Source organism: Rissa tridactyla, chromosome 6 (assembly GCF_028500815.1).
Source record: "Rissa tridactyla isolate bRisTri1 chromosome 6, bRisTri1.patW.cur.20221130, whole genome shotgun sequence".
NCBI classification, from domain to species: Eukaryota; Metazoa; Chordata; class Aves; order Charadriiformes; family Laridae; genus Rissa; species Rissa tridactyla.
The window spans coordinates 21,485,866-21,498,152 of NC_071471.1; the positions used below are offsets into that span (position 1 = coordinate 21,485,866).

General features: G+C 39.5%; 1 protein-coding gene across 3 annotated transcripts in view; it reads right to left on the reverse strand.

Annotated features, from left to right (window-relative positions):
* The window catches only part of FARSB (phenylalanyl-tRNA synthetase subunit beta), a 39,142-nt gene that overhangs the window by 2,972 nt on the left and 23,883 nt on the right, over positions 1-12,287 (reverse strand). The window contains exon 17 of one of the 3 annotated variants that reach the window (XR_008467241.1): positions 3,015-3,332. The exons of 1 other annotated variant lie outside the window; for it this stretch is intronic. Coding sequence is in view for 1 of the 2 variants with exons in the window: in XM_054207577.1 (XP_054063552.1) it covers positions 11,679-11,740 (62 nt within the window). In the remaining variant the exon portion in view is untranslated. Of the gene's footprint in view, positions 1-3,014; positions 3,333-9,478; positions 11,741-12,287 lie in introns of those variants that run through there. One more of the 3 variants, XM_054207577.1, reaches the window with a different exon arrangement.

Sequence of the window (12,287 nt, forward strand, 5' to 3'; positions counted from 1 at the left end):
TCAGTGAATCACTGCCACCCAAAAGGAGGTGGTGGCTCTTCACCTGGCAAGGGGAGGAGGGTGGGATAAGTTCTTGATTGAGCTGCAGCCTCTACTATGAAACCAGGCCATGCATTTCACGTTCAGCCATGTTTTCTTGTCCAGTTCTGGGCTCCCTGGTTCAAGAAGGACAGGGAACTACTGGAGAGGGTGCAGCAAAGGGCTACCAAGATGATTAGGGGACTGGAACACCTCTCTTATGAAGAAAGGCTGAGGGATTTGGGTCTTTTTAGGCTGGAAAAAAGATGACTGGGGGGGGGGGGTCTTAATCAATGCTTATAAATACTTAAAGGGTGGGTGTCAGGAGGATGGGGCCAGGCTCTTTTCAGTGGTGCCCAGTGACAGGACAAGAGGTAACGGGCACAAACTTGAACACAGGAAGTTCCATCTAAGCACGAGGAGGAACTTCTTTACTTTAAGGGTGGTAGAGCACTGGCACAGGCTGCCCAGAGAGGTCGTGGAATCTCCTTCTCTGGACATGTTCCTGTGCAACCTGCTCTGGGTGACCCTGCTCTGGCAGGGGGGTTGCACTAGATGGTCTCCAGAGGTCCCTTCCAACCCCCATTATTCTGTGATTCTGTCTCACACGCAGCAGCCAATGCTGGACCATGGTGGTATTTATTTTACTCTGCACTTCCTTGCAGTGAAGGGGTAAATATGTAATTAATATCCAGGGGGAACGCTTAGCTCCCCAAAGGGGAGCAGAAAGCAGGCCCTTGAAATGCCTTTCATTTCTAGTTCAGCTAACCCTGGAATGCTGGTTACTTCACAGCGCGCTCGCTGGTGTGCCTGGTGCTTTGCAGGCACGGCGCTTGCGGGGCATTATTCCGTGACTGAAAAGATCAGACAATAAGCGAATAAAACCAAAAGAACCTGTTAAAAGCTTTAGGGTCCCCATCTGTCCAGCTAACACTTGGCTCTTGCACCAAAGAAACATGAGCTGAGGAGTAGGTTTACAGAGAGTTTATGAACTCTGGTTAATAATGAAACTATTATTATGATAACTGGCTCCACTACAGAATGCTTCAAAGTATATTCCTGCCTGCCAAAAGGGCCCCCAGACCACATCCCACAGATGGGGGATTTAAAGTCTTCTTCATTTGAGTGACTCCCCCATTGCCCACGTACAGGTAAGGGAAGGAAGTTGGCTCGTGCCTGAGACTGGGTGTTGTTGGTCCATCTATCTCTGCAAGGGCACCTGAATTTGAAGCAAATGTAAACTTCAGATAAAAAAATTCAGATATTGAAAGGAAAGTACTTAAAAAAAAAAAGACAAAAAAAAAAAAGGACAAAACTCATAAGAAACATGCAAAAATCTGAGCAGAAAGGGGGGAAAGAGAAGCTAGCATTTTGCAGCCGGGGGGAGTGCTTTGACTGCGGGATCAACCATGACTAGAAAAGGAAACTTGAGCTGAAGGAACCTCACTGTGCTGAGAACAAGCCGTGGGTTGCAGGAGGACCTGACCAACCCAAGAAGCAGGACAGCAAACCTGAGGATGCATCAAACTAACCAGGAAACAAAGGTAAATATTTTTTTTTTACCTGGTTTGCGTGTTTCTTGCATTACTGAGTAAATAGTAGTGGTGTTCTAGACTTCTAGCAAAGCTTGGGTTATGGACTGGATTATCATGTCAGCTTATGAAGTCAAGTATAAAACTTGAGAATGAGAGTCCAGTCTGCGTGAAAGACATGTAGTTACGCTATTTGTATGTATGGAGAGCAGCAAAAAATGCACAGACTATTATTTTGCTTGAAAAAAAAAAGCACCATAAGCTGAAGTCCAGTGCTCTTAAGCTTCAGTAAAGTCTTGATGCCAAAAGGAGTCTAAAGGGTGCCTTCCCAGGAAAGTAAGTGGTAGTGACCTCCGACTTTGGAGCAGAAGGTAAAAGTTGACAATAGTGTTTGTTGCCCTATCTGTATATGTAACACTGTCAAGAACTGGATGGTTGTGAAGAGAATGGTCTTCTTAAAGAAAGCTTTAATTAGTCATCAATGTGCACCTGGAGGCACTGCTACCATTAAGTGTGTTAGAAAGGGGCTGTGCTTGCTGCTGGTCCAATTATACAGAAAAGTTGCTCTCGTAGTCTGGTTGGTTGTGCGATCAAGTACCTAGACAGCCAGAATTAATTAAAAAAACTTCAATTTACTATACCATCTACCTTAAAGATAATAAATTTATCACTGTTGCTATAGCTAATCCTTTCTGCTCTGCATGCAAATAGTACTCCATAAACTTCACCTTGAAATCTAGTCAGAGCTCATATTGTCCTTGCTGATAGAGACCTGCACAATACCAGAGGAAGCCAGAAGGTCTAGCAATGGAAACCCACCTCTTAATATGTCAACATCATAATTGGTAGTTACGAGAAGGGGTGGGGTGAAACACAATACGCGTTCCTAAAGAGGAGATGCCAAAGCCAGTCATGTCTTATGCTGACATACTACACGCAAGCAAAAGACAAAAGCTGCTTCTCGTGGCTGCAAGTAAGAATTTAATTTCCAATGTTCAGTGATGTAGAAATAATACCTTTAATTAAAGCTTCTGTAGCATGTCCTCAAAATCTGTAATTGCCTCTCTGTATTCAGGCAACAGGGCCACTTTGATTGCTTTGGGGTAATTCTTTGCCCGATAATCCAATAGAGCATGTAGTCTTTAGCACGTTTTCTGGCTAATTGACCCTCAAAGAGCTCAGAGTCCCCTGCACTCTTTGTTGTCAAACACCTTGCACAGTTTCTTTTCTCTGCCTTACTCTCCCTCCTTTTCAAAAAGAAATAGATTAAAGTAGTATTACAGGCCTACAGTTGCATTAAGCCTTCAAACCCACTCATTTGTTCCCATAATTTGAAGGCACATCGGAAGCTGAAGCTTAAGAAGGTAATAGAGCAGAGCTCATCTGGCCTGGAGAGTCTTTCATCTTCATTCTCCAGCCCCTTGGTCATTCCAGCTGCCCTTTCACTACCTCATCCTCACTCACCTGTGCTACATTGGATGGCATTTAGTTTTGTGAGGCTAGCGGTTGTTTTTCTCGTTAGGATCAGGTTCTTCACGTTTTTGATTAATTCCTTCTTTGGTCAGATACGCTCAAATGCAAAGTTCCAGGCCGGTATCAGACCAGTCAGTATTTTAAAAGGCGGCTCCCTTTTCTTGCCCGTGTGCACAGTGCAGTCAGGCTCCCAGCACCTGATGCGACGCAATGGCATCCTCAAAATCCTACTTTGTCATGAGGTGATATACCTTCAGCCAGTTTTCAAAATCATGCACATCTCAAGTCTTGCATGAGTTCTGGAACATACTAAGAGACAAATTGCTCTTTTAAGTTGCATGGCATCGTCAGTTCTTCCCCCATATACTCTTATGTCCAGAAAAACCATACTTTGGGATCAGTGGGATATTTATTAACTTTAGTTTCCTGAGTTTTAACTCCTGACTAAAGCCATGCCAGAACAACCTTGACTAAAGAACATCTTTCATTCTGATTTCTTCCTATGTCTCTTCAAATTCCAGGGCGTAGCAGAAGAGGGTAAAGGGACAATCAGTTATGTACCTGGACTGGTACACTGGATATCCAAAAATAGACTTGAGTATTAGAGTCCTTGTGCAGACAATGAGGCTAGGGAATATGGAGAGTCATCCACAAATTTGCAGAGGTCAGTCATTTAATCTTCTCGTGTTACAACTAACTCAACAGCTGCATTTTTATTAATGTGTATCTCGGGGAGGATGTGAGGGAAAACTGACTCCTCTATCTCCTAAGAACCCTCATATACAGCTCTACAACTAGATATATTCTATTCTGTATTTGACTATATTTAAGACTATTTAGGGATTAATGATACTGTTTTACAAACACAAACTTAAGTAAGCAGCGCGGAAATAATCATAATACTGCCTGGGTGCAGAGTCAACCGTTGTTAGTCATGTTGAAGCGCGTTGCAGTGATGAACTGGGGACTGGTGTAGTTGGCAACCTCTTTCCTTCACTTGCCTTGAGAACAGAAACCAACACAGGCTTTTAGGCTAGATTTATTTTTCATTCTTGCCATAGAGAGCCCCAGGAACTTTAACAGACAATGTCTGGTGTTGCTGGATGTCAGGAAGTGGTTCAAGAATGTAATAGGTTTGGAGCTCCTTTTTATTCACCTCTTATTCTCATGATTACAGCAGTGTCAGACACTTCAGATTACTTGGGTAAAATCACTGTGTTCCTGCCTTTCCTAATGGAACGTAATACTTGGATGGATGCTGAGGCTAAGGAAAGCAGACGTTTTGGGTCACTGATCCAGGTAACAGGATTTCACATATTCGCTGCTGGAGTACCAGGGTGGTCGCTTAAATAACACATACAGAAAAACTTACGTAGGAAACCTAGAAAGAAATCTATCAAATTCCGTGTATTGTTCTAGAAATCAGTATTTGCATATAAAGCTCAATAAATTTGTATATGTGTGGCAGTTGTGAGAAACAGCAATTCTACACTGGAGTTTAGCTGCACTGCAGTTACCATTACACAGCTATCTTTGCTTTTAGGCCAGTTTTATCTGATTTATCTGAAATGTTATACTTCGTCCCATCTAAAAGTCACAAACCTAAGGTGATCCTGTGTCACAGCTATTTAGAAAACTAGAGAATTCCTAATCCCAAATAAAGTTGTTTTTTTTTTTTTGAGATGTCTTGCTATTTTGCTTTAGAGAACTCAAAGCTTTGAATGTTAAAAAACTTAATTTCTTTCTGTTCCATGACTAGTTTTATCCCCCTTTAGATATTTAAAGGAAAAATTCATCCTTGCAAACATCAGAAACTAGGAAACAATAAACTATATTCTTTATGATAGGGGGTATAACTATGTATGCACAGTAAGGCAGCAGATTTTAGCTTTTAGGCTCTGCTTTCATACAAGTGTTAGAGAATAACAAGAACCAGCACTGAGTAATTCTGCAAGTCTACTGCAGTATGTCATATTTAGTTTGCATGTTGTTTATTCACTTCATGTCCTAGACCACGCCGTCCTCCCCTCCCGATGACTTGACATTCCTGGCTGAGATAAATAACAGCCACCTGATGTTACGCTTTCACAGCCACCACATTTCATGCCTTTTAGAAAATCACTCAACAAACTAGCATGGAATAACACATAATTAAATGATGAATCTCGGCAGTCACTGGAACTGTTAATCACTTAGTTTTAGCAACTAAGAAGATTCCTGTTGCAAACCAATGCCTTGTGGCTGAAGCAGGAGGTTGCACCACTAGGGACAGAAGTGCTTGAACTGTCCAAACGCGAGCTAGCCCAGGACCAGAAATAATCCTGGGTCTGCAATAAACATGGCTTCTGCACCCAGAGGAGGAGGGTCTGTGCCCAGCACGCGTACCGGGTTGAGTTGGCACTAGCTCAGCATTTCTTTGCTATCTACTATTTTCTAACACATACACCACAAGCAAAGGTAAAAGGTAAAGTCAATTCCTCCTCCATGGGCAACAGAAACACTGATCTTAAGATCCTGCGTTCACATTGATCCAAAAGTTTGAGCTGAAATCTTGCAAATCCCTATTTAAAACTTTATTGCATAGGTAAATGTTAGAAAACGTATGCAAGGTTAAATTTGAAGTACTGCCCCTCTGCCTCCCTATCACAGTTCAAAAATCAAAACAGATGAGAGAACCGCTTAACTATGAGCTATAAACTCAACGTGATCACCATTGCTAGCGTTAACATTAATATTGTAGTGAAAATGAAAGCATACAGACACTTAGTTGGCCTCTAGCCGCAGCAAGCTGTGCAGGAGGTGAAAGCAGAGCCCAAGGATGAAGTTGTGGCACTTCACCCCAGGAGCTGGTGCAACCAGACGCGCGCCCTGACCCTGGCCCCTTAGATCTCTTCCCTCCTTCGCTCAGGCAGGAGATGTGCTGCTATTTCTGCTGCTGGCCTCTACGAATCGTCTCTTCTCTAGAGAAGACTTTGCAACATTGAAAATACATTTTATCATTTTGAAATAGAAAGTTATTTCTTAATGTAAGGAGACAGGAAAAAATGGAAGCGCCCGAATTCTCTATTATACAACGTAAGCTGTGCCTGACAGTTAAAACTCTCGATGCAAGGAAGATTTTTATGCTAGACTTGTCATGATGTATGATTAAAAAAGATAAGTTGCCTTTGGGGAGGCAAAAAGAATTAAACTCTGAAGAGGCCTTCTTAGTAAAGGAACTTAATGTCAGGGAGAAGAAATTAAAAGCTTGAGCTCAGGAAGACAAATGCCAATGTTTTAAGTGGTTCTGGGAGTTGACAAAAACCGGTAGAAAATGAAAAGTTTGTCAGGAGAAATGCTACTACTTCTTGGAGCATCCCTAATCTGTCAGAATAAAAAGGGATGGGAGGAAAAATATTGTAATTTTTATTAGTTAGTACTCACAAAAAGAGGAAGAGAAGTTAGCTTGTGTCTCTTCACAAGTTGACTTGACGCCCCTCCCCAGAATATTTCTGTAGTTACCATTTTTTTCCTCCCACTGTTATACTATAGGAAACTTACTTCCAAATGAGTCAATTCAAAGGAGTTTCTCTTCTGAAGTAATATTCCAAATTTGAGAAACGAATATTTTCTTTGTTCTCTTCCTGAACTTTTTAATTTTTTATGTGGGGGGAAAAAGCGTGTCAAACATAATTTGATGATGAAAGTTTGAAAGACAGAAGTCTAAGCCTGTCAAGTCTTGTATTATCCTGTGCAGTGCTAAAATAACGTACTTTTCCTCAACCTGATACATCTTTTTTTTTGTGTGTGTGGGTGAGAGTTAAGGTTTGTGCAAACAGATTATATTTGAAGGATATTGGGAAGGAACATTCAAAAACCTCCAGATCAGGAGCTGAAATGACGATAGGAATGGAAAAAGCCCTCCTCGGTCTCCGTTCTGATAGCCTCTTTTCATAATCAAGATCAATTGTATGACACAAAGATAATGAAATGAGACTTATTTCTAGAAACAATGGGGTTTGCCACAAACTTTCAGTGTTTCTTTCCGTAACTGCAGCAACTTGCAACAGCACAACATCTCTGAGATGTCCGATGGTACAGCGGGCTGTCAAATTTTGATAAATCAGGTTTGTCTGGAGAAACTCCAGATACTGTAAGACTCCCACTTTGGCTAATTAAAAAATATAAGCAGCTCGTCTGGTTCATGTCTTTGCCAGGTGTTTCTTGGGTGTTAAAACAGTTACAACCAAATTTGAGGCATCAACACTGGTGTGGAAAGATACTTGGTAAGACAGAAATAAACATGGCCTAAATTTGTAAGGATTTAGTTCCTATAAATCCAAAGTCCTGTATTTACAGGAAGGAAATAAAGATCGGAGATAAAAGAGGATTAAAGGGACATGAAGTGATCAGCTGCACCCATTTTATGAGATAATTTAATTTTGAGGTGTTAGAACTGTAGTTCTTCACCTAACTAAGCTCCCTTGATGCCGTAGGGAAAAATTGCTCAAGAGAAAAGAATGAGAAATTAATTAGATCTCAGAGTAGTGGCCAATACTGGGAAAGCCACAAGAACTAGTGACAAACACGTAATTTTGCAAAATGACTTTTAATTAAGCCGTTGTAATGATTGGTGCTGGAACTCCTGAAACCACTGGCAGAATTAGGGTAATACGTTTAAAAGTACTAAAATCAGTCAGATTTGAAAAAAACACAAAACAAAACACCACCCTGTCCTTACCTCTTAGTGTTGTTAATTCATGAAGGTGACTATGGTGGGGGTGGGCGGAACTAACTAGAAAAATAGGAGTATCTCCAAGAACAATTTATTTGATAAACGGGTAGTACTAGTTTCACAACAAAAACTGGGAAGATTTTTGGCTAAAACCCTATCTGTATTTAGTGCTGGAGTGAAAGTGGCCCAAAATCAGAAAAGTCACTTGCAGACAAAAATAAGAGAAATAAAATCGCAAATCATAAAATATGATTTATAACAGTGGCTGAAAATTCATCAAGGAAAATGAATAAAGTAGGAATGATTAATGTCTGGCGGCAATAAAGACAGTATTAGAAAGATTTTTAAGAATAGTGGAAACTAATTGTAGGGAGAGATACTTTAATCTGCTAAAAAGTCTGGCTGAACTTCTTATGTGAGACAGAAATGTGTATGTTTTTAATAAATATTTCTTTTCATCAGGGGGCGGGGGGGTGAAGGGGGGAAAGAATATTCCTGAATATAATAAGGTGTCTTCCAGTCCACTGAAAAAATGAAGGATATGTTTGGTTATGTCTACCAGGACTAGGATGTTTCTGAGATGTTTGGAGTCCTAGGCACCAGAACTACGGTGCAATTCTCAAAGCAAATACGCTGCCTGCTGCTGTTACCCTGTAGTAGCAATACTGGGAATTCTGTAGTACTAGAAAAATGTTACTGTGGTGTCGGTGTTCCAAGGTGGATGATCTAGAGTGATCCTGGGTGACAGAAAAAGTTATTTGGGAATTGGCAAATGTGAAGTTTGGAGGACTTGAATACAGTCAATTACCAGCTGATATGTTTTTATTGAAAATGGATGTTGTCAAATCTGATTATAGTCTTTCAAATGACACATTTGGTAGATAAATAAAATTACAAGGACACAATAGCACCTATAAAGTATCTATTTTTGCCAATTAAATGGATAAAGAATTGACTGTTGTCTTCTAGTATGTCACAAATGATATTGGGAGGCTTCATAGTAAAATTGGCATACATCCTTTAGTTATCTACGAGTAAATAGACAATTATTGACATCCATGAACAAGGCAATGGCTGCCAAGACAGGCAACTGAAAGGCTAGGATTGCCATCAAGAGCAATCAAGTTACAGTTCCTTAAAATAAAACAGGTATTAATAATGCCAACTTCAACACAGGTACTAAATATCCGTGTATACTGGAGTCTCTCCATCTAACCTGATCAGCAGAGATAGGGCTGGGGTTCAGGTCTATACGCGTGACTCGGAATTAGTCCCAGACTTCCCTCCTCTTGTCTTGTGAATTGAGGTTAACTTTAAAAGAAGACTTAGACTGTGGTTTGTTTTATAATTATTATTATAAAAGCAAATGTTTATTGATGTTCTTAGTTATGGAGATAACTATTACACCTCTAATTTCACAGCTAAACCTTGCTAAATGAGAAGCTATCGCTATGATTTACTGTGGAATTAAAATTTTCTACACTTTACCACACCTTTCATTTAATTAAATAAGGGCAGTAAAAGAAGGGAGTGCAGTTTCTTTTTTTTCTTTTGAAAGACAACTGTCAATTACTGAAGGAAGCAAGACTTAGTATGCGCTTATTAAGTACATGTTTATACTGAACATAAATGGGAAGACTTCCCAGCTTTACTAAGCTGTTGATTACCCTAAAAGAATGAATGGCACTAACACTTGCTTTAAAAAAAAAAAAAAAAAAAAAAAAAAAAAAGGGAAAAAAATCTCCAAGAGTTAACTGAAATTCACAAGACTCAGTAACCTACAAAAAAGTAGCTCATTTCACAAGCTCACACTATTGGGGGATTGTTTGTTTTCACATGAATGAATGCTATTTCATCAAATATCACTTTTGTCACAGAAGGCAGCAGGGCAGACCGCGAAGCAGTATCGATGCACAGATTTACCATTCACTTTCTGTGAACCTGTCAAATTGCTTCATTCTCATAAAATATGAAAATTATTTTCCCTTTCAAACAGGCTGTGCCCAATTAACTTCCATTTGCAAAGCACAGAGGCTCTCAGAGGTACTGCAAAAATAGGGTTTCTTTCCTAAAACATGGACAGTCATTCTAAATGTTATAATGTGAGTGAAGATAATTATACCTTATACTTCACACCACTCCTTTGAAGACCACGATACAGAATCAGTATTTACTAAGCCTGTTCTATTCTTTTTAACCTAAGTAAGACTTTACTATGGACCCAAATCCCATAATTAACATCACCTCCTGTGATCGTGGTCCTGAGTTCTGGAAGAAAATAGTCATCTCGGATGGTCACAAGATGACCAAAGTGGTGCAGAAGACATACCCATTCCTGCAGAGATTAAAACTTGAAATTAAGAATGCCTTTGGATATAATTATCAGAATGCCTGCGGCTTTGAATTCAAGGGAACTGAAACCAGTGAAAGTGAACTAAAAAAATAAATAATTGTATTAAATTACCTGACAATATATGACAAAATTTGTGGGCTCTTTCTACCCATAATTTATTCTTTTAAAAAGTTTCATTTTTATTTTGTTTACCTCCTAATCATACACATCCATACTGATCTTTGTATTTTATTAATGGTACAGAACTGGCTAAAATTTCAAGGGTTTTTATGCAAAATCTTTTATTATGGAGCACATACAAATTTGAGGATTGATGCAATAATTGTACTCTTTTCAAGCTATGTTTGATTATGGATGCCTATGCTATAAAACAAAGAGGAAAAAAACCCACCTAAAATGCTTTTCTAGGACACTAATTGTAGGATTCACTAATATATCAAAAAGTCCATTCTGTATATTTTAGAACAATGGGTAGCATTTCAGAGTTCTGTCTTTCAAACTTTATAATTTAGTATATTTAGTGGTAATAATAATAAAAAAAAATGGTTCCATTAGTAACTTTAGAAAATGAAAAGCACTGAGTGCCAAATATATGTTGAAATCCTTGAATTCAGTCACTCAAACCCCTCTCTTCCTTAAGGCTGCTCTAAGCAGCTCTTCTCCATTTATTACCTAGCTCAGGTTACACCAAAGCGTAGTGCAAAGGCCAGGGGAACATCACAATTTCACCCATATTTGCCAGCATCTGTACTTTTTTCACAGGTGTTGCTATAAAGGCAAAAAGGCTCTGACCTTAAGGTCAAATCACAGGGCACTTAGGTGTTGGTAGAACAGAAGGAGCTTAAATAACCATGATTTGCACATATGGACCAAACAGGACTATAGTACAGGCATTTCATTTTCTGAAGTGAATTTGGGAAAGAGACAATTATGTGCCCAATACATCTCTCTCTTTTCTTTGTTGCTTATTTAAAACAACACTTTTACCCCCTGCATTGTTTTCCAACAATCACTGGAACTATTTTAATCAGTTACACAAGGAACAAAAAAACCCGGACCAGACCCTTTACACTGTGTTGCTTACTAGTCTGAATTTTTGCTGGAGATCACATACGGAAAAAGTATCTGGGATCTTTCTAAATCAGAGTCATAGGATAAACCCATTTCTCACTGTATAAATTTTAATTTTGCACAGGCAATAAAAAAAAAAAAGTGCTCCATACAGATGCATCTAAAAATCCATGCCATGTGTAATGTCGTGATTTAAAACTTCTGAAGTAACTTGCACTGTTCCTCTGAATTATTCTGGTATGCTGCAGTCTCTTACGATGTTACGGGATATCTCTCTCTCACTCAGCAATTGACCTTACTCTGTCATCTGCTGACATTTTTCTCTCTCACACGTGCCTAACTGACAGTTGGCGAAGCAAGTTTAAAAAACACAAAACAACAAAAAAACCAAACAAAATCCCCCAAACTACTTTGACTTCCAACAATCTCTGCAGTCAAGGTCTTTTAAGTAAGTTGGTGCAGTGACACTGCATTCGCTATGGCACTAGAGTATCTGCCATCTGCATTGTTACCAAGGTTAAATTCCAATGTCAGAACTGCAAGGAATCTCCATGCCATCCCGGGAGAGCTTCTGAAATGCTGGTGAAACAGAAAGTAGTAGGCTTTTTTTTGTGTGCGTGTCCATAGCCGAAAGCCACAAACTGCTTGTAATATATTGCTATGACAAGGCATAATCCATCCTTTACACTAAATGCGTTGTGGAATAATGTCATGGGAATGCAAGGATTTTGAATGGGCATTACAAATCCCTCGGTACCAGGAATACTAAGCAGCACTAGTATCTAGAAATAACTTCTTCACTGCGTTAGGATTATTTTTTGAGATCTCTTTTCCACTTTCTTGGAGCCAGCCATACATCATTGAAATGCTACAGTACAGGATAGAAAACACTTGCAAATATTTTCAGTACTAAAGCAAACTCTTGATACGTCTATTCAAAAACAAGCTACAGAAGAGTTTTGGAAAGGAATCTAATGGTTCAGTTTGACTTCAGTGACAGCTGAGTACCTAGCTCCTCCAGGCTCTTCTAACCTCCCCTTCCAAATCAGAAGCTTTGCTATCACCTGTTCTGTGCTTGGTAGAATTAGAACTAGAAGTACAATTGTTTAAACATTCTTCTGGTCAA